General features: G+C 40.9%; 1 protein-coding gene across 6 annotated transcripts in view; it reads right to left on the reverse strand.

Annotated features, from left to right (window-relative positions):
- Nucleotides 1-7,915: 7,915 nt before the first annotated feature.
- APP (amyloid beta precursor protein) overlaps nucleotides 7,916-23,667 on the reverse strand; it is a 248,829-nt gene continuing 233,077 nt past the window's right edge. For all 6 annotated transcript variants that reach the window (XM_081302873.1, XM_081302874.1, XM_081302872.1 and 3 more), the window contains 3 exons: nucleotides 20,228-20,328; nucleotides 17,174-17,320; nucleotides 7,916-9,152 (listed from right to left, as the gene is read on the reverse strand). In XM_081302873.1, coding sequence (XP_081158999.1) covers nucleotides 9,051-9,152; nucleotides 17,174-17,320; nucleotides 20,228-20,328 — 350 coding nt within the window. In that variant the 3' untranslated portion in view covers nucleotides 7,916-9,050. The remainder of the gene's footprint in view (nucleotides 9,153-17,173; nucleotides 17,321-20,227; nucleotides 20,329-23,667) is intronic.

Below are 23,667 nucleotides of genomic sequence, written 5' to 3' on the forward strand. Positions count from 1 at the left end.
AATGAAAACTATAAAAACAAATTGCCCTACCCAAAGGAATTAAGCCACATCTCAACAAGCCCTAGGTTTTCATTACTGATTAATTAGGCTAAACTAATCAAGAGAGGGAAATGGCCATTATCCTTATTTATTCCTAATAGAATATGTAGACTTTCCTAATGTAGTGGTTTCAGAACACCTCTGCAAGTTCCTTATGTCCTTTTTATTAGGAGATAAGAGTCTCTGTCCCCTCCTCTTGACCTCAGCAGGGCTTTGGAACTCCCTTAAGCCATTGAGTATGGCAAAAGTGGTGATATTGAACTTCTGAGGCTAGAGCACCAAAGATACTAATTTCTGTCCCTCCCTTTGGGTTTTCACTCTTGGGACCTGACCACCCTGCTATAAGAAGGCTGAGGCCATATGAAGAGGTGCCCATGGAGAGGAAGTGAGATCCACAGCTAAACTCCCAAGCTGCATGAGCACATCATATTGGGATAGATCCTCCATCACTCAGTTGAAATGCCTGTTAATGTTTGGATATGTGGTGTCCTGAAAAGCTGGTGTGTAAGACAATACAAGAATGTTCAAGGTGAACCGATTAGATTACACAACTGTAACCTAATCAGTGGATTAATCCACTTGAATGGTTTAACTGGGTGTTAACCTTTAGCAGGTAGGTTGTGGCTCTGCTTCCTGGCTGTTATGTACTGAGCTGGTTCCCTCTGCCATGTTCTTCCACCATGATGTTCTGCCTCATCTTGGGCCCAGAGCAGTGGAGTCAGTCAACCATGGACTGAACCTCTGAAACCATGAGCCAAATAAACTTGTTTCTTCTAAGTTGTTCCTTTCATGTCATTTGATCACAGTGATAAAAAGCTGCCTAAAACACTGGCTCTATTTATGCTGCATGGTGCATACATGGGCATTCCTCACTGAACCTTATGTGAATTGCAGATTTGTGGCAAAATAAAATTTTTATCGTATGGGCCACTGTTTGAAGTGGTAATGGTTATTACAAGGAGACTTATCTTGCAGGATCTTAAGAGTGGGACCATGTCTTTTTAAAAATTTTTAATCATTGTTTTTCTAGTCCTAGGCCTTCTCTGATTGCATGCAGTTGGCACTCAAAAGTTGTTGTAAATGGTTGAACCAAGGCGAAATTGCTGAGGCCATCTCACAAATTGAAGGAGGGAAGTTTGGTAGCACTAAGAAAGGTTCCTAGTTTTAGAAAACTTAGTTATCCAAGAAAACTCACTGACAAATGAAAGTCATTCACTTTGAAAATTACTCTAAAAGAGTTTCAAAGAGAGCCCCATTAGAAATGAAACACTACCTGCTAATTGCTTCAGAACTGGTAGCTTTGCTAGCTTCAATCACCACACTGGAGCTTCATATTCTGATTTGCTCAGCAAGTATATTCAACAAAGCAAATACATAATGAAAGCAAGGCAAATTACATAAATGATTTGTATTCCAAGTTTTCCTACATGCAGAAAATTATACCACTGAAGGGCCCTTAAGATGTTTTCGAGGAAGGGAGAGGAAATCATAGAAGGGTATGCTCTAAGAGACATCTCAAAGTCCTCCATGAGGGAATCATCCCCGAGTGACCAACCCAATGGGAAAATGGTGTGTGTGTGATTAGGTCAAAGTAGTCTGTTTTTCAACTTAAAGCATTTACTACACAGCAGGAATATATATTAATAAATTTAATCCTTATGACCACCTTAGGATACATTAATATCTTCTTTTACAAATGAGGAAATGTAAACCCAATGGAGGCAGAAACTGGCTCAAAAAGTCTTCATTCTTAGTCAACCATCTAGAATACAAATAATAATAAATGCTGGAGAGACTGTGGAGGAAAAGGAACGTTTTTACACTGTTGGTGGGATTGTAAATTAGAACAAACACTATGGAAATTAGTGTGGATGTTCCTCAAAAGACTAGAAATGGAACCACCATATGAACTAGCTATACCTCTCCTTTGTATTTATTCCAAAGAACTCAAGTAAGTGATATATTATATTATATTATATTATATCATATAGTGATACCTGCACACCCATGTTTATAGCAGTCCAATTCATAATAGCCGGACTCTGGAACTAGCCTAGGTAACTACAACAAAAATAAAACCAAATCAAAATAGTGATTTGTGGTCAAAAATTTTGGTTCAAGCATTATTTGTAATAGAGAAAAATTTCCAGAAAGAAGACAAATTGAATATCTTTCTTCAGTCATTAAAATCATTATCATGAGAAATTTCTAAGTGCCTGAAATGAGAACATGCATATTATAGAATATGCATATGGAAAAGCAGGATGGGGACTATAAAATATGAAAACAAGTGGAAAATGAAGTAAATGCATGATTTTAAAATACAGAAAAGTATATGCCACAGGCTTAGCATTTGTATCTATCCCAAGGCCACAAGTTGAAATCCTGACCCCCAAAGTGATGGAATATGGAGGTGGGGGCTTTGGGACATGAGTATCCCTGAGGACAGAGGGCTCATAAATAGGATTAATGCCTCATAAAAAGTCTTTTGAGAGACCCCTCATCCTTTCCAACATGTGAGGAAACTATTAGAAAGTGGGTGCTCACCAGACAGTGAATCTGTTGGTGCTCTGATTTGAGACATCTCAGCTTTGAGAACCAAGAGAAATATTTCTGTTATTTATAAACTACCTCTCTTATGTACTGTATCATAGAAGTCTGGATGAACTAAGTGGCATATACCTCCAAATATTAAAAATACTTATCTCTGGATGGTGGGCTTATGAATGAATCCTTTTTCTTCCTATATTCTGTGTATTGTACATTTAATATGCATTGCATTTATAATCATGATGCATGTTATTAAAACAAAAATAGGATTCTATGTCTAATTCAAGGAAAAGATCTAGGTTAAGCTATTACTTTGCACATATGGATTTAATGAATATTTTTCACGCGATCGAGATTACTTAGTGTATAAAAAATAAGGGTGAAGGCAGGAACTCAGGATTCTTCAGCATCCAGAGCAGTAATTCTTACAATCTTTTGTGGCTTATTTATGGTGGTGGGGTGGTGGTGGTGCTTATTCAAAATACAGAATCTTAGTTTTTAACAAGTTATTTCAGTAGACCCAGAATGTTATCCAGAAAATTATATCTATGCACATATGTAATGAAACCCATAATGGGATTATGTAATTGTGTGATTCTCAGGCAGGTGAATGGGAGAGTCCTTTGAGAAACAAATCCGAAGAATAATACCCTATGTAGGACTTTGGAAGTAGAAAAATGAGACAGTCATGCTGGAGCGGGGCACATGGTGATATGATGGGAGGTTTTCCACATAGGCTGCATCTTAGAAAAGCCTGGGGAGATTTAAAAACTTATTGGTGTGAGAATTTCCTCATCAGAGTAGACAGTCTCCCCTTTTGGCATTACCAAGAGAAACTGCAACCTTCAAATGATGTCTACATGGAGGGAAAGATAAATCCTGACAGAGTGCTCACTACAAGCCACCACAAACCAATGGATGCAGAAGTCAGGGGAGAGAACCCTCGGATGATTGGAGAAAAGGGTTGAGGGGAGCAGAGGACTTAAAGAAAAGCAATTTCCAAAGAGAAAGGGAAATCATCTATGCAAAAATAGTACAGATGGGGAGTTGGTGGCTCCAAGCCCTGATCAGAGAGGGCACCTGACAGGGTGCAGAGGGGCAGCTCCCAGGAGAAACCAACAGATGGAGGAGAGGCCACATTCCTGGGAGACAGGAAGGGAAGGAGAAGAGGAAATAAGAGGAAAGAACTAAGGATCCTGCAGAGACACCAACTTTCCCTCTTCTCCCTGCCCTACTAACAGGATCTATAGGCACAGTCTACCCTAAAACAACCTGGAAGTTGAAGAAAATTGTAACACAACACTCAATTTTAACTAAATATTCTCCAACGTGCATCTGGGAATACGGGAAATGCACTGAGTTAGAAATAAAAATTAGGTAGAGAAATCAACAGCGACGACAACAACAAAACAGGAAGAAATAAAATGAGAGGCGATGAGCTCAGGAAAAGCATTCAGAGCAAAAGCATAAAACCAAATAAGCAATAAAGGACAGAGTGCAAGGTGCCCCAAGGAGAATCGGTTCAAATAAACATTTCATGAAGGGTCCTGATTAAAATAGAAAAAAACAACCAAAAGAACAAAAATCAGATAAAGAAAATAATAAGGGACAGGAAGAGGGTGAAAGAGAAGCTAGGCAGAGGAGGCCAAATATTCATATTACTGGTGTCCCTAGAGAAGAAAATGAATGGGAGACAATATTTAAAACTTGAATTCCAAGAAGTAAAATAATTGAAAGGGCCCAAGGCTGGTAACCTAGGACTGACCCCAATAGTGAACTCTAAAACCTAGCTTGTAAAATTATTAGACTTTAAAGATAAAGAAAAAAAGCATTCTGCAGTCTCTAGAGCCAAAAGGAGGAAAATAAAAACAAAAACAAAGAAGATCATTTAGAAAAAGACAGACAGTAGGCAAGTTAGATTGGCCAATTAATTTGGCCTCAGATTTCTCAAAACTAACATGCAAAGCAAGACATAGTGGTGTGCCATGCTCAAGAAACCTAAGGAAAAGTAAACTGTCCTTCAAGTTTTAAGATCCTGGAACATGAATTGTTTTTTTTATTATTTTATCTTATTTTTTATTGGTTGGAACACCGGTTTTGATTGTGCAGAACTGGAGAAGGGCTGTGCATATGAGCCCTTGGGAGGCATCCACTGGATGGTGAGCGTCATCTAACTGGAAGGTTTGGGGCACAAAGGACTGAGGGAACATTTCCTGTATTTAGTTGTCAAGCTAAGATGGAATCAGAGTTGGCTCATGGGTTGAAGGAAAACATGTAAATGTTGTGTATTGATCAAGCAGAACTAATGTTTAGGTGAAAAAATTGGGGAAAGGGAGAGCAAAGGTAAGTAGGTGAGATCACTATCTATAGGCAATGGTTGGGAGTCAAAGAATGTCATTTAGAAAAAGACAGACAGTCGGCAAGTGAAGGGGAAGAACAAAAAAGAACAGAAGGGAGTGAGAGAACTGCTGAAGGCACTGGTACAGAAGTGACCACCAGGATCAAGACACAGGCTGAGGACCCCCGATTCCAAATGCTGGGGGCCTCAAGTGTTTGGATTCAGGATGTTTCCTTTGGGTTTTAGAGTATTTTGTGTGTGTGTGTGTGTGTGTGTGTATGTGTGTGTGTGTGTGTGTGTGTGTGTGTGTGTGTGTGTATATATAGAGAGAGAGAGACAGGAAGAGGGGGGCAGGGAGGATGGGACTCAATTCTCAACATGAAATTCATTCATTTTATATAGGTCTTATACATATAATCTAAAGGTAATTTTATACAATATTTTAAGTAAGTTATTAACAAAGTTTCATTGGTATGGCATTTCCTACCTGTGGTAATAGTGCTCAAAATGTTTCACATGGGGGCTGGTTGCATCTGAAGAGCTCACTGGTAGAGCAGCTGCCTAGCATGTGTGATGCCCTGCATCACCACACACACACTCACACACATACACACACACACACACACACACACAGTTTCAGATTTTGGAGCATTTCAGGGTTTGGATTAGGGATGTTAAACATGTAAAAGCTGCATATAAACCATTTAAAAAATACAAGAGAATCCCTGTGTCTCCTGGAGAGACACAGAAAATATACTTAGTAATGACAGTATAAGATTTAACTGAATTGAGAGCCAATATAGGAATTATATCAATAAAACCGGATGGCCTCTCTTGCCTATTAAAGATTTTCAAGTTGGCTCATATGGCCAAAACACAGCTATAGCTGTAGACAAGAGAGATACTTAAAATGCAGCTATTGAAAAAAGCTGAAAATTGGGCTGGGTTGTGGCTCAGCGGTAGAACGCTTGCCTAGCACAGGCGAGGCCCTGGGTTCGATCCCCAACACCACATAAAAATAAATAAATAAAGATATTGTGTCCAACTACAACTAAAAAATAAATATTAAAAAAAGAAAGAAAAAGCTGAAAATAAAAGAGGTGGATGAAGACTTCCCAGGCAACTGGAAACACTCAGCAGGAGTAGCAGTCCTGACAGTAAAGTAGGCTGTAAAGTCCCAAACAAGTCATAAACTGAAAAACTTGAGCTATAAAATAACTCTTAAAACTGGAAAAATATCTAACATTACTCATAACATAAGCACAAATTAAAACTATACTGAGATGCTGTTTCTCATCCATCAGCCCCATCAGAGTGCCTCCAGATCTCATTGATCTTGGCCTAGACAGCTACTTCCATAATTCTATTTGGCAGAACTTCAGTTTTGTGTAAATTATTTATTGATTAATCCACAGACCATCTGGAGAGTCTTATCAATATCTCTTAGTTGAAGATCCAAGATTATAAAGTACTGTCTTTTCATAATTTCAATGTTTTACATGTAGATATAAAACATATACATTATATATGTAATTATTTTATATAACATGAATTATATACTTGTATTACATATAAGATTATGTATCATATATATTATATCATATATGTGGATTTTGTATTTTTTTTCCTACTAGTTTTGAAATGATCTCAGCTACAGTTTATGGTTACAATTGAAGGTCAGCCTGGGAGTGATGTGTCAGAGCACCATGTTTGAGAGTGAGGTTTCATTTCATTGGTGTCATTAGAAATGACTGTTGTATTAGGGTTAATTTCCCCTTAGCCAGTGACCTCTCTTTGGGCCAGGCAAAATGGAATGGTAGCTTATGCCATGTGTACATATCTTCATAGAGCAGTCAGGTCTAATTGCCCCTAACAGGATAAGGGGCATAATGTCATATATACAGTTCTTATGACTGTTTTGTTCTCAATGGATAAACTCCATGAGTTTTAGTTGCGTCTTCATACTTGGAGTGATGTGAAACAATTAGGATTTTCTGGCTAAGTGTTTTAAAGGTTGCAATAGAGCTACAATGTGCTTGACTGATTCTTGATCACTGAAGATGGCACAACACAGTAAAAGTAGAGATGATGTGTTCTCTGACCTTTGGAATAGTCAGATGCTGCTATGAACTGAGGATGTCCCCCCCCCCCCCCAAATTCATGCTGAAACCCTAGTTACCAATTGTATGTGAAGGTGGGATCTTGGGAGGTAATACAGGAGTAGAGACCTCACATTGGCATTAATGTCAATGTAAGATGAAAGACCAGAACCTTTCCTCCCCACCATGTGACTAAACAGTAGGAGGCAGCTATCTGTGAACCAGGAAAAGAATCCAGTCATTGCTGGGGCCCTGAGCTTGCACTGCTGGCCTCTGGGACTGGAGAGGTAAATGTGTGTGGTTTAAGCACCCAGTCTATGGTCTTCTGTTGTAGCTGCCTTAAAACTGTGATAGATAGGGTTCTTCACAAAAAAACTACGTACATATGACATTAAACTACAGCACAGCGGTTCTCAGTTAGGAACTATGCTCCCCAAGGGACTTTTGGCAAAGTCTGGAGACATTTTTTGATTGTAAATAGGTAGATGCTTCTAAACAATTATCCTACAATGCTCAGCTCTCCAAAACAAAACAAAACAAAAAATTATTCCTTATAAAATGTGCCAAGGTTAAGAAATTCGGCATAAGGATAATTATCAGCTGGCCTTCATTTTTATTTACCTGGAACTTTTATTTCTTTTCTCCCATTTGGGACAAACTTAAGGATGAAAGTATGGCAGCACAATCCTTGTAACAAGTTCAAACTGCTAATCAGGTCTGTGAAATATTTTAGTAACATTGGGGAGATGCACATTGTCCCCAATTTCCTACTCAGACTCTCATGTAAATGACACAGGAGGTGTGAATGCCCAACACGGGCAGATTTCTCACTAGCTTTCAGATCACTAAGAGATCACTGCCACAGAATCATTCACACCAGCACAATGGCACTCCTCCAAGAATGTATTTATTTACATGAAAACACCATTTTATACAAATAAAAAGACAAATCTTTAAAGAAGGGTCTGCCTGGGCATGCCTTCTCCTTTCCCTTATTTTGCCCCTCATTTCATCTTCTTTTGATATCATAAATAAAATGTTTTAGATTAGAAAAAGGAAATTGAGTTTGCTTCTCCCCCCCCCGCCCACATTCCAATATTATTCTGACTAATGTCTATAGTCATCTTTCAAAGAAAAGTCTTGCCCAGGGTTATTTTATTTAATTTATTTATGTAATACAGTGTAGAAAGCTATCATGGCATAAGCAATGATTCTGTACAATCATCCTGCAGAAAAGTTTTTGGAGAATTCTTGGTAATTGGAGAACAGCAGAGCATCCCTCCCCCCACCCATAAAAGTGCTTACAATGAACAGGGATTCTTTTTTTTTCTTTTTTTTATATCAAAGATCCAAAGATACATGGACAAAAAAAGTTCAAATTCTCAATGCCTAATGTGTGCGCATAAAACAGGCACAAAGAAATTAACGTGTATCCTCTTAATTCCTATATCACAAATATAGCAGAAGCAGCAATCTGTACAGTAAAATGCAGTTGTGGAAAAAACTCTCTAAATCATTTGGAATACTTAAAAATGTTTACTTTGAAAATGCATAGTGATCAGGAAAAGAATACTTAGGCAAGAGAAGCAGCTAAACTCCCACGTTCACATGAAGCATCCCCCATCGATTTTTTTTAAAGCATATTTCAAGTAGGACTTAATTGGGTCACAAACCACAAGAATAATATACAACTGGCTAAGGGGCTATGTATGTGATAAATAATCAGGAGAGCATCTATTCATGCACTAGTTTGATACAGCTAAATTCTTTACAGTACACAAAACCCATTAATAATGTAGTGTAGAGACCAAAATGTAAAGAGAGAGAGAGAATACATTACTGATCTGTATATTAATTCAAGTTCAGGCATCTACTTGTGTTACAGCACAGCTGTCAAAGGCGATAATGAGCAAATAATAAAACAGAAGGGTTTGTTCCTTTCCACATTATTCTATAAATGAACACCGATGGGTAGTGAAGCCATGGTTTTGCTGTCCAACTTCAGAGGCTGCTGTGGCGGTAGTCTAGTTCTGCATCTGCTCAAAGAACTTATAAGTTGGATTCTCATAGCCATTCTGTTGCATCTTGGAGAGGTGGCGCTCCTCTGGGGTCACAGCAGCATCAACCTGAGAAGCAAGTATGAGAATGGCATTAAAATAAATAAACAAATCCCTTAAAAATGCACACAGCATTGCTAAAGCTGTAAAAAGATAAAGTGCACAGTACTCTTCTTTTACCAAGACTCTTCTTTAACTATGATTTTCTCCTCTTTTAACATCGCAGCAGAAAGCCTTTGCCTACGTGTTATGCAGATGCTCCATACAACCACCAGGTGGCGCTGACATGTTTACACGTGGACTCAGGCCAGTATCAGGCCCAGTGGTTACTTTTGCTCCCTCAACCCAACAGTAATTAGGCAAATTTATTGAGGTTAACTTTTTTTTTTTTTTTTTTACTTCTTTCCTGTTGGTTACAATAGTACAAACAGCCATGCTGGAGGACTGTTTTACTTGAATGTGGGTGGTAAGCTATAAAAAAAAAATGCAAGAATATCACAGAGAGGGATCAGCAAAGTATGTTATTTGAATGACACTGTGTAGGAAAAAATTCCTCAACTTCCTGGACTGCCGTGTATCTTCCCATGCTTATTTTAATCTGTCCCTGGTTCCATCAAATTTTATATTTGTGAAAGTGTTAAAGAGAAATCTGAGAATCTTTAATGTTATATGCAAATCATAGGAGCATTTATTTAGCACAGGAAAAAAGGAAAAAAACTTTAAGGACATGCTGCTGTAGATTAATATACTTGGGGTATGCGCATGTGTTTAAACTGAGCACTAGTGCTCTGCTTCTAAGAAGGTCAGCGGCTGTGAACATTTATCTCCTTACTCTCAGTGCCTGGCAGGGTTGCGTGAGGCAGTTACTCTCTGCAGATTGTGCAGGGCACTTACCCCTTTAACCAGGGGTGCTGCTGTTCTTATTTCTACTCTATTTGCTATAGCTCTCTCTCCCAGTCCACAGAGGAGAGGAGGTACTGCTTTAATAATAGCTTATTTTAAACAACTTTCTGTTCTGTAAAACCACTGTAAGATAAAGAGAATGACACAAATATATAATCAGGCTGAAGAAACATCTTTTCCATAGAAAAGGAGCTTCCTCTGAAGGGGCATTTTCTATTCTGTGCATGATGGACCTGGGCTCCCACCACATCTCCAGGACCCTGCAGGCCTGTTTCCCATCACTGAGCCTCGCCAAGTGACATTCAGCATCTTCTCCAGCTTCCTTCCCCCCGCACCCCCAGCCGCCGACACAACCAGTAATTGTGGCATAATTCAGGTACCAAGAGCTGTCCCACTGAACTCAATGAAGGCAAAATGCCAGAGGGCACTTTTGGTGTCTCTTCAGGGATGGTGCTAGACGGGTCATAAGCCATCCAGACTTAAAAGATGTGTCCATCTAATTGCCCCATCCCCCACTGCCTGCAGGCAACCATGTCTGACCCCACCTTGCCTCATTCTGTTCCCTGATTCTTGAGTTTCCATTTGTGGAAGACACAGCAGGGCTGCCGTGTTCTCCTGTAGCCAAGTCCTCTCTCAGGCCTGGACGTTTCCCCTTAGAACAGTACCACTGACAGGCACTAACCGAGAGCCAGCACTCAGAGGACTGCTCAAATGATGCCCAGCATCACTGTCCAAGTCCTCTCTCAGGCCTGGACGTTTCCCCTTAGAACAGTACCACTGACAGGCACTAACCGAGAGCCAGCACTCAGAGGACTGCTCAAATGATGCCCAGCATCACTGTCCCAGGGGGGTCATTCACAGATGTTTTCCCCATCGCTTCCTGCTTCCTTTGATCTGCACTGTGGTCAACAAATGAGGTCACCTGGCTTTAATTGGCAACAGTGTAATTAGCCACAGGCTTACAAGTTACAATGCCATCATTGAAGATTAGCACCAATAATTAGAGACTTCGTTCCCTCTCCAAATCTGATCAACAGGGAACAGCCTGCCTGCAGCAGTGTGCCACTCAAACTTGGGCATCTTAACTGAGATTTTGAAGAATGCCAGGGTTCAAAAAAATTATCTTGCTTTGGAAAATAGGGACAAAACTGCTGTTTCTGAATCTACAAAAAATGATGGGCTGCTTCAACTGTTAAGAATGTTATATTTTTATCTCCTCCAGGAGGCACATCATTCTCAACAACCTTTTACATTCATCAAGGGCAGCAGAACACCTGGCAATTTCATCTTCCTATCTCCTTTTCAAACTCCAAGGCCAAACACTTAGGAGAGTCCAGCCAGAAATGCAAGGCTCAGAGGCTGGTGTGCAGTCCACACTTCCAGCCTTCCTGCCTCTTGGCCACGGTTCTACTTGCTAATCCTTGCGCCCCTGGCTGCTGGGAAGGTAGCTGTATTTTGCCATTTCTGCCTCAGGGTGGGTTAGCCCCCAGAGCTCAGAGGGCTCAGGAGCTTCAGGAGAAGGGATTAGCTTTACAAACGGTACCCAACAAGTTTGGGATATATATATAGATATATAATTTTTTTTAAAAATCCCAAACCCCCTGAAAATTAGGAGCAAAAATCAGAGCACCCATGTTGATGGATAAACTGGGATGGATAAACCTCTGCAGCAAGTTTCTTCCTCTTGACTGAAGTTGCAGCCTTGATATGGGCCACCATGCAAGGGCCATTGCTTTACAACCCTGCGCAACTGGGCCTCTGCATGAACACCACTGTTCCCTTAAACACCATCATTTCCCTTAAAGCTGAGCTGAGGCAGCTTGAGCTCCTGGCGCTTGTTCTGGAAGGACTGATGCAACAATGAAGCGAGGGGCAGGGTCTTCAAGGCAGGAGCATCTGCCACTTGCTGAGATGCAAACACACACTTGCATACCACTCTGAATACTCTCTCCTGACTCCTGGATTGGACAGCAGAAGCAACTCATCTGAAAGCTGCATGTGGTACTCTGTGCAATGCTCTGTGTCTTTCTGAGACCTGGGGCTCATGCATAGCACCACAGCATGGCTTCAACTCCTGCAGGTATACACTGTAAGAGCAGAGCCCAGTCAGATTTGCTTTGCCCCAAACTAACTAACTTTGAGTAGAACTTTTTCTTTTCTTTTTGTGGTGCTGGATTTGGAGCACAAGGCCTTGTGCATGCTAGACAAGAGCTTTACTGCTGAGCTACATGCTCAGCTCCTGAGTAGAACCTATGAATACTCCTTGGCTTACGTCCCCTTCCTAGAGCTTTCTCCCTGAACTTGATTCTTTGGAGCCATTTATTCCTTCACTCGACCCAGAGGAATTTATAGCTCAACTATTAGATGACAGACAGAATTCTGCTTGGCTCTCCTTAGTTGCAAGTAATCCTAGTGCACTGCCTCTGGTGTGTGTGCTGCAAGATGTATACTTGGAGGAGGGACAGTGAATACCACGGTGACAGTTTATTATGTTTAGCCACCAGCAGGATTGTGCAAATGCATGTCCTTTACAAATGGTACTGAGTTAGGCAAAAGAGCAGAACCCTAGGCCCTAAAAGTTTCCCTTTTAGGCCACAGAGGTGGACAAGTAGAGGAGGGGAAGAGGACCACAGCACACATTCTAGCGAGAGAGCCAACAACATTGAAGCGCTGGCCATAAGAAAAGGAAGGAACTTGCCATGGGTCAGCAGTGTGGTGATTCATTCTCCTCGTGCTCTCCCAGGCTGGTTTTCTGCTCCACTGGACACGGGTCCACTTTCTTGATTACAACGCCTTTCTTAATTACAATCTCCTTGTAAGTAGCTGAGTTACACTTATTGCCAAGAGCAAGCAATTCTCAGGAAGGCTCAGGAGCTCCATGGGAGGCTCTTTGTGATCATTTTAAGGCTTCCTCCACCTGCCACTTTCTTTTTCTGCTCTTCAATGAAGCCACCTGTGCCTCGACGGCCCACCCTCACTTTTCTGACCTTCGCTTCCTGTTTAACCTGATTACTTCCACAAACTGCTCTAGGACACCAATGTTAGTGGCCACCAGGTACCTCCATCCTGGTCGGTCACCTTCTTGCCAGAGTCCTTTAAGGACATCTTGCATATGGCCATGATGTCACCAGTATGTCAGCACATTCCTCAGGAGAGAAGTCACATGCCACGACTCCATAAAAAGCTAAATAAGCAACTCTCCTTATTTAGGTCACTAAGGAGATGGCTGGAGTGTGGGGGGTGGGGAGATTTCTGGTGTTCCCATCATCAGATCTGTGAAAGAAGATTCTTCTACATCCTATGAAAGAGATTTTGTGCCCTCATCTGATTAAAGATGAAGACTCCTCCTGGAGGAGTGGTAGGAAGAGCTCCAAGATTAGACAGAACACAGGGTCAGTGCTTTGCAGGGCTGTTTACACAGGAGCAGTGTGGATAATTTGACCAGCACTGGGATTCTCAGAAGGGCGAGAGAAGCTCCAGTACGGTGGGCACATCTGGGAAATGGCATAATAAGGGCCATCGTGTCACTGCTTGTGGCAAAAATAAAGCACAGTCTCCTCCTTGTGAAAGCATAGCTAAGGGCTGATGGAATGCATCTCTGGCCTCCTGGTGAAGTCATCACTAAATCAGCACCAACTGCTTATCTTTAAAAAACAGAACTAACAACTGCTCATTTTTTTTTTAAAAAGAGAGAGAGAGAGAGAGAGAGAATTTTTAATATTTATTTTTTAGTTCTCGGCGGACACAACATCTTTGTTGGTATGTGGTGCTGAGGATCGAACCCGGGCCGCACGCATGCCAGGCGAGCGCGCTACCGCTTGAGCCACATCCCCAGCCCACAACTGCTCATTTCCCACTGCTCACACCTCTTTACATTTCCCCCTAGATTCATCTCTGTGGTCTGCTGCAGGGTCTTCCAGTCTAAGAAGGAGGGTGCTCCCGGAGACCACAGCTGCCCTCATGCTGGAGTGCGACAGCATTCTGCCTGGGGTGACCGAGGCCAGTCCCCCTGCCTGTGCTCATTGCTCCTTTTCTTTTTCTTGGTAAAGCAGGGCCACTCATTAAAGGTTATCCTGGGACGGAAATAAAGGCACCTCCATGCACAGTGGTCCCTCAGTAACTAACAGGGGGTTAGTTCTAGACCCAACTCCACAGATGCTCATGTCCCTTATACCAGGTGGTTCAGCATTTGCATAACCCCTCCCCCCACACCTCCAGTGTATGTATCATTTCTTGATGACTTACAGTACCCAATATGATGCAGACGCTATGTGAAGAGTTGCTATACTCCATTTGCTTGGGGAAGAAATGACAATGTTTACTACATAAAAAATAATTATTTTTTTTTCTGCAAATATTTTCAATCTGTGGTGGGTTGGACCTGTGGATATGGAGGGCCGACTGTCCTTGAGTGTGAGGAGCCACCCAAGGGAGGCAGAGATACTTGCAGGAGGATCAGTCCCATCCAGTGCAGACTCTAGGGCACTCTCACCCACAGCACTCTGTCCCACAGGATGGTGCCACTGCTGGGTCACAGCTCCTGCATCCGAGGTGTCCCACCCCAGCCAGAGGATATGTTCCTGAATGAGGTGAGGGTGGCACCTCGGGTAAGTTCTAGTCCCATGCTGCTGGCCATGCAGAGAACACAGAGCAGCACAAAGGCAGAAACAGGCCGGGGAAAGGAAGGAGGGGCAGTAAGGACAAAGGAGGTGAGAGGAAATAAAATGAACAGAACGGAACGGGGCACTCAATCCAGACAGGTTTTAGTCAGTCTCAAGTCGAGTCTAAAAGGACCTTGCCTCTGGCTTAAAAATTAATTTCTTTTCAGAATCTGGGTCCAAGTATCAACTCCTCCTCTGACAATTCCCAGGAGACAGTTCTCGGCAGCTGACCCTGGCGGTGGGAAGGGTGCTTGTGAGGCAACTAGCTGGTGGAGAGAAGAGAGAGCATTTTCTATTCGTCAGGTTTGCTTAGAGAGTGACCAAAAGGAAGAGTGGGAACACAGTGTTCCAGGCTCGTACCTGGCTCTATGTCAGACGCAGGTCGGGACATTGAGGCTCTTTTAATACTCAGAATGTGAGCCTTGTCGCACTGGGAAATTCTTCCTTATGGGACTCAGGATGTGTCCTCTTAGACAAATGCATGAGTCTCACACCTCCAGGCAGGGGAGCCCTGATAGAGGCGCTGCCATTCTGCACAGCACCCCTGGGTTGTCTCGGACTGAACTGTGTTTGTCTTAAATCCACGTTAAAGTCCTAACACCCACCCTGCCCCACACCCGGCTGTGTGGCTGTATTTGGACAGGACTTTAAAGAGATACTTCAGGATAAGTGGCATCCTCAGGGTGGGTCCTAATCCAGCATAACTGATGTCCATACAAGAAAGGGGAGAGGGACTTGGGAAGAGTGTGAAGTTGCATGGAGAAGTGGCCATCTTTAAGCCAAGGAGAGAAGTCCCCGGAAGAAAACCCCCCACCCACACAGGATCTCAGACTTCCTGCCTCTTGTTGTTTACAGTGTTCCTGCCCTGGACTGTGGATCACTCCGTTCCCTCCCTCCTGATGCCTGCTGTTTCCTGGGTTTCATTCATTACACTGCTCTTTAATGCATCCACACCAGCACCAGCAGAGAAATAGGACTGAAGCCAATCGCATCAGCAGCTCCTGTGACCCAGTTGTCTGTGGAGACTACAAGTGCCCCCCAAAGTGAGATTTCTGACTTTGTTACAAATTTACTTTATTTAAACTGTTCTTGCCCTCCTCCAGAGAGCAGTTTGGAGCACAGTTTCTTGGAGTTAGTGAGAGATGTTTCACTGGCTGGGAATCTCTGGACTTTGACCTTGATCCTAATTAAGTTTCACATTGTGTGGATACTTCTAAGGCCAAGATGAGAAGATTAATTTGATCACTGAGATCTCTTTTAGCTCTAAAAAAAAATCTCGAATATGTATTAATTCACCCTAACAAGTTACACAAACTATGAGATTTTAATTTTTTTCTCACCAAAGCTGCATTTTAAATGCATAAAAGAACTTATTTTATAAATCTCTCTTTCCTTGTCTCCCTCTCTCTCTCCTGTATGGAATCATATTTGAACACTGTAGCCATTCTGTTCCCTTGGTGTGTCCCACACCTTCTGTGTGTATACTCCTGTTAGTCAGACTGGCCTTTGGGGAGGAAGATTACAAAAGCATAATCATGTAGTAATTGCGATGATCACTGGTGTGTCTTCTCACCACTCCCAGGGCTATTGTATCATCATCCTGAAACGAGGGTTTTTCAGGTGGAAGTGCAGAGTAATAGGGGGAACAGCATCCTAAGTCACAATTATACACTTTGTACTTGGTACAAAAGTGATTCCCTGCAGAATTTATTTTTATATTTATTTTTCAGTTGTAGTTGGACACAATACCTTTATTTTTGTTTATTTATTTTTATGTGGTACTGAGGATTGAACCCAGGGCCTGGCATGTGCTAGGCAAACACTCTATCGCTGAGCCACAACCCCAGCCCTCCCTGCAGAATTTTAAAGATAAGGATCATTACTGAAAATTAGTAACCTTTATCTTTACCAGGTTTTATTTAGAGACCAGATTATTTAAAGGGAAAAAAATTAGGAATAAGTGTGTTTAATAATCTTTTTTAAAAGCAACCATCTATTTATTCTCCTTTTCATAACTTCTGATACTATTTTTGTTGTCTGCTTGTTTGTTTTAAAAAAGGCTTAAGTGTAATCATGGTTTTTTAAGCCAGGCATTATTTATTATTAGTGTTATTTTGGTAATTCTGTTTGTTTTGTTTTTTTGGTACCAGGGATTGAACCCAGGGGTGCTTAACCATTGAGCTACATCCCAGCCCTTTTTTGTTTGTTTTGAGACAGGGTCTCACTAAGGTGCTTAGGGTCTCTCCAAGTTGCTGAGGTTGGCCTTAAACTTGCAATTGTTCTGCCTCAGCCTCCTGAGTTTCTGGGATTAGAGGCATTCACCACCGCACCTGGTAATTTTGATAAAAATCATAATATTCAGCATAATATTCACAGTATGGTGGAATGAATAAAAACCAGCAAGAGACGAGTAACTGCAATCTGAGCACCATGGAGGAACACTTGATCCTTAGACCAATGCTCAGCCTAATTTCCCTCAGGTCTTCCTTGATTTCTGCTAGCAAACATGCCTCCACGTTTACCTACCTCCACCACACCATGATGGATGGATGTGTACTGCTTCTTCTTCAGCATCACCAAGGTGATGACAATCACTGTCGCTATGACAACACCGCCCACCATGAGTCCAATGATTGCACCTTTGTTTGAGCCCACATCTTCAGCAAAGAACACCTTGAAAACAAATCAAGAGAAAGGATTGTAATTGAGAGAGACGCTGGTTGCGGTCTGTGGAAAGTTCTGGTATATCCTCTGTCCTCACTGAATCTTACACTCTGAGTTGGTCGGTCACTAAGAATGATAATCCTGTTTTACAGAGTGATGAACAACATGTGGCTTCTCCAGGTGCAGGGAAGTCTACTTTCCCCCCATATGTCGAAACAGAAGTCTGCAGGGACCTGACACCTTGTGTGACAGGCGAACTCTTGGCAAGTGACGGGCTGGCAGCTCTAGGACCTATCTCAGCCATGAAGGCACTCAAGGAGATTAAGAAGGGAGGCCAGGCGTAAGTAACAGCAAGTTTAAACTGGAATTCCGGATGTGCGACTCTGAGTGACCCTGCCTTAGGTACTTTCCAAACCCACAGATGTCCTCATTTCTTTAGAGGAATGTGTTTAATACTTAGCAATAAGCAACCCAAAACAGAAGAACACATCACATTACCTACTTCCAGTTACACGGATTCAGTAAGATTCTAATTAACCTTGAGAAGCATACTGCATGTTAAAAGCATAATGTTATTTCAAAGGGAAAAAGTAGTAGGCCAAGAGGCTCTTAACAGTCACACATAGCTCATGCTCTCGGTGTTGTCTACAGAGGCCAAAATTAAAAATGTTGCTTTATCCTTTTGTTTATTTGGATAAAATAAAAAGAATTTGGAGAACATTGTAAAGAAGAAATAATATTCAGTATGAAAAATTTATTGCACCACATTTCTTCAGATTGTATACAAAAGCAAGTCATTATTTTTCAATGTTATCGATTTAAAAACAAAAATACACTGCCACTTTTGTCATTTTGTTATATAAGGAGTCTTATGCTGGACCAAAAAAAGAAAAACTATTGCTAAACATACAACACATTTGTTAAGGAAGTTAGTGAAAGCAGAGGCTTAGATAATTCTTTCAATAAAGCCTCAAAGACAGTCAAATGACAGATTTTCATTGCTAAAACTATTACTGTAGCAATCTACAACAGTCACACAAACCACAGCACATAAAGCAAATTTCTAGAAGGATGTTATGCATGGTGTCTCTCCAACCAAATTAGAATTGTTCATACTCAGTCCCTTTTCTAAACAAATATGCTAGATCAACATATTTATTAAAGGAAGTCATTAATTAGCTAATGATACTAATGTGAGGTAATCAGAAATAAATATGAGTCTGGACATACCCCTATGTCTTTAAGAAAATACTGTAATTTTGTAATATTCATTGCACTAATTATAGTACATTATCTTATCAACTAGTTCAGTAGAGGGAGCTGATTTCCCTAATTGCTGCCACCACCATTAGTCACTGTCGCATTACAGGAGTTAGTGTAATTACTGAAAAGGGCTTATATGACACAGGCTCCGGAAAATGTGAATCTGAACATTCATCTTCAGCTTTCTGTCCTATGGGCTCTCAATTCTTCAGCAGTTCCCTCAGTTTTTTGTTTGGAACTCTTTCAGCATCAGCCAGATCAAAAGCACTTCTGATTTCCCAATAACTGAACTTGCAAGTGAAAGCCATGCTTCAAAGGGTAAATGTCTTTTGACAAAACAGATAATGAGAGTGAAAATGCAAATCCAAATCCCAAGTCAGTTTTGGATTTGCTACAGTAATTTGGAGGGAAGGGAAAAGGCATAAACAATAAAAACATTTCTTCTGGAGATTAGTACTAGGGTTTATAAGCTTCATGGATATTGGAAAGATATTTGCCACCCGAAAAGGCACGCGCGCACACACACACACACACACAAAACAAATGACTGAAAGTATTTCTCGAGTATTATTACTGAATTCGTGATAAACTGTCTTTTTATTAATTTAATCCCTCACTGTGCTTATTGCTAACATAGAAGAAGCCTTAACATAATCCAGGATATATTATCTGAATTTGATGAAGATTTTATATAACTATTTGAGCTGTCTGCCTGCAAAGAGATGTTTCCTTATTGTATTTATTCCAATTCTAACACGAGAAAGGAAAGAAATCCATTTTGTCTGAAAAGGAAGCTGCCTGTGTCTTTGTCCAAACCTTCTGATGAATGACACTGCTGGGAAGATTGGGGATGGTGATCCTCTCTCACCTCCACCCACATCTGCAGGGTTTCTTCCCTTGTAAGAGAACTAAAATGCTGGGAAGTGGTGGAGGGAATAGGAGGGAAGGGCAGGAGGGACAGATAGAAACGTGAAAGGCCTTAGGTTTGATCCTCAGCACCACATAAAAATAAATAAATAAAACAAAGGTATGTGTCCAAATACAAATAAAAAGTAAAATATTAAAAAAAATTATTACAGGTTGAGAATCCCCTGTCCAAAATGTTTGGGACCAGGAGTGTTTCAAATTCTGGATTTTGGAATATTCGCATATACATAACGAGAAATCTTGGGGATGGGACCTGATTCTAAACCCAAAGTTCATTTATGTTTCATATACACCTGAGGGCAATTTTATATAATGTTTTAATAATTTAGTGCATGAAACAAAATCTCATGGTATAAAATTTTGCACTTGGGGCATCATGTCAGTGTATTCAAAAAGTATTGTGTTTTGGAGCATTTCGGATTTTCAGATTAGAGGCGATCAACCTGTATAAATCTATTTCCCTAGAGAATAGTGTGCAAGCTAATTAACGTGACTGTTATAATGAAATTAATTCTACTTTAAACCCTGCAGGGGTTTAGCTGCCTTCTAGATGGAGCTATAACAGAGCCCCCTTTTCTTCACGTTTTCATGAGGATCCTACAGGCAAGCATTTCATTGTTGTTTTTATCTTTTACTTCATTTGATTCCTCACACAGAATGAGCAAGACATAACAGGTCCTTTGGTAAGATAAACAATAGATGGAAGAGGTGAATAATTTGGCATACCAATTTTTGGTGACGAACTTCAAATCCTGAGTCGTGTCGGAACTCCGCGTCCATCTTCACTTCAGAGATCTCTTCTGTCTTGATATTTGTCAGCCCAGAACCTGTATCATGCCAAGATGAAAATCCATGAGTTTTGACTATAAACAGTAACTTTATGAGAACAAAGGCTACCAAAAACTTCTTTCTAGGATTGAGGTTAGAGGAAATTAATTAAGGACTTTCTTCAAGGAACATAACATCCTGTATTTAAATGGTTAATCGCTGCCTATTTTAAACAGAAAGAAATTAAAGATCAAAGAAGTCTGAAACACATGTGATAATTTAAAAGGGATGTGGGGAGAGGACAAAAGATAAATGCTGGTTGGGAGGTTGGGAAGCATTTGTTCCTAGAAAATGTCGGTTTAGGGACTTATTGTTTCGCCTATTATGTGCCTTTTTCTAAGTGCTGTCATTTTTTCAGAAAAAAAAATGAGCATTAATTACCTGGTAGAACAGAACTGTTACTTTGAGGCTTTGTTCTAATTACAAATAAATTATGTTCACGTATCTATGCAGTGAAGCATTGTAAAATTATATAATTTATTTAGTTGAGCATTCTAGTTGTGTGTGTGTGTGTGTGTGTGTGTGTGTGTGTTTCTTCTGCTGAGTATAGAGCTTCAGTATATAATACTCTTCCTTCTCTATGGATTGCTATATGATCCTTACACCAATTGTTACAATGAATCTCATTATTCAAATAATAATTAGAGGTTTAAAAACAAAATGCAAAGGTATTTTAGAAACAAAAATGAAAGCACAAAGGATCAGTGTCAGTTCCCATGTTGGAACATTTAAATATCAAAAATTCAAATTTTAGGATGAAAGGGCTTTTAAAAATAATTTTCTCTACGGTGTTTCAATCCAGGGGTGGGTTCTCAGCTCCTGCTTGGACACAGGGAATGTATCAGATAGTTCTGCCTACTAGAATGGCCTTCTTACATTAAGCTGACACCATTTTCCCTGGGGCCTGCAGCCTGGGTCACCACAGCAAGCTGGTGCCCTGCCTTCCACACGATGGCCTTCATGAGGCCTATCAGACTCCAGGGAGAGGCAACATGTCATGCTGGTTCGTCCCCTTCTTAGCTCCATATCCTGAATTCCTTCAGCTCCTCTGGGAAATAATTCCTTGCTCTTGGCCTAATTGCCCTTCCAGTCTTACTAAGAGGTACTGTGGAACTTGTCGCACACCTGCCAACACTGAAAAGCACCATGCCTATAGCATAGAATGTGTGGCTACAGAAAGGCAGCATGATTTGACAAAGCCCAGGGAAACCATGCTGGGTGTGACATCCACCTGTTTTCTCGTCCAACTGCCTAAAAAGCAGCTGCTTCGTAACCTACCCCAAAAGAGACCCACCAACAATGTCAGTCTACACATGGCATGTAGATGGTGGTGCTACTTTCTCTCCTTTCTTCTTTTCAGAACTGTTCTCCTATTCCTAACTTCCTCTTCTCCAGAATTCCACAAAGACCATGGGCAGAGGTTCTAGTTCACCTTCAAGTTCTTGCTCTGGAGTTTGTCTGGGTCATGAGGAGTTGAATTTGGCAAGGGAGATGCAGTAGTTTTAAAACACATTCACAGATTTGTTGATATGGCTCCTTTCAAGAGGAGGAATTTAATACCCACACCCTGTGTGTGGACTGGACATAGTGACTTGTTTCTACATTAACAAAATATGGGAGAAATGATAGTATATGATTTCAGAGACTAGGTCATAAAAAGCAATGACGTTTCCTTTCTCGATCACCTGGTGTGGGAGAAGCCAGATGCCATGTAATGATGCCCAAGAAGTCTTATAGTCCTGGGAAGGTTGACAGGTACGTTCGTGTCAATAGCAATGTGAAAGAGGCCTTGGAAAGAGACCTACTATCCCTGGTCAAGCCTTCAGAGAACCTCAGCTCTGGCAATGTCAGTATTGGACCCTGAACTGAAATCATGCAGCTAAACCACCCCACAATCCTGGCTGTTAAAAACTAATAAACTAAACACTTGCTCTTTTAAGTTGCTAAACTCTGGAGCTATTTGTTATATAGCAACAGCTAACTAATACAAGTGGATAGCACTTTCTTTTCTCATCTTGCTCTATCTTGGGCCTCAGTTTCCTTTTAAAGATCATTCTTGTTCATAGAGACATAAAGAGCATAAGCAAAGCACAAGATTTCCCTTTCTCTCTCATCTCTTTAACAGTAGTCCTCTAATTGACCTAATTTGCTAGTCCCCACCCTGAGAACTGCAGAGCTCTCTGTTCTTTTTTTCTTAAAGTTATTAGCAATATTTATAAGTTTCAACTCTTTCTGTCTTCTAACCTCCTGATACTGATTTTCATAGAGGGCGATACTACTACTCTTTTCTCATTGGTGCATTGGTGGTACGTTTTTAATCTTCCTAGGAGGAGCTTTAAAATCTGAGATCCTTCCTTCTATAACAATAGGGACATCTTTGGAACTCATCCTTTTTCTGTTATCAGGATCTGGAGATATAATAATTAAGATTATGTTTTCAAGATCATTTTTGTTTTTTTGGTGGGGGAGGGCGTGGATCTGGGGATTGACCCTGGAGCCTCATACATGCTAGGAAAGTGTTCTACCTCTGGGCTACATCTCCAGCCCAGTTTCTAAGATTTTAAAGATAACCCTCTTGAATAGTCTTCCCTTTTAGATTTGGAGTCAATTATACTAAAAAAAAAAAAAAAAATCTAAAGAATAAGTTCTCCAGTTCAAAATTATGTTAAGTCCATGCTATTTCTGAAATAATACAGAACACTTCTGGTGATCAAAAAAAATGAAATTCATTTAACAAGTCAGTATGACTGATAATGAACGTTTATAGGTCATTAGTTGGAAAGATTTTCAGCAGAAAGAGCTCTTGCTAGGTCATTTTCATTTATCAGGTATGATCATTTTCTGAAGACTTTCTTTACACCCAACAAATTTCACCAAAGAATTAGCCAGACCTGGTGGTGCACACTTGTACAATCCCAGTGACTCAAGAGGCTGAGTCAGGAGGATTAAAGTTCAAGGATAGCCTCAGCAACTTAGTGAAGCCCTAAGCAACATAGGGAGACTTTGTCTCAAAATAAAAAATAAAGTACTGGGGATGTGGCTCAGTGGTTAAGTACCTCTGGGTTCAATCCTTGGTATAAAAGAAAAAGAAAAATTAAGAAGTTTGGAAACACAGGAAAACATCAACAATAGGCAGATACTGCATGCACTGGGCAGTTTTAAACAAATGGCAGGGGCCTGTGTTCACAGGTGTGCAAGAGGCCTCTTCTGGGTTGGGCTGATGCATTCCTGGTGCCATCAGTGCTCATTCTCCATCTAAGTCAGGAGAGGGAAGGGCCTGCTGTGCACTGGGGGCAGTGTGGGTTCCTTGACTAGGACTGAGAAGGATGATAATACAC

This window comes from Spermophilus citellus, assembly GCF_964194105.1.
Source record: "Spermophilus citellus genome assembly, chromosome: 7".
NCBI lineage: Eukaryota > Metazoa > Chordata > Mammalia > Rodentia > Sciuridae > Spermophilus > Spermophilus citellus.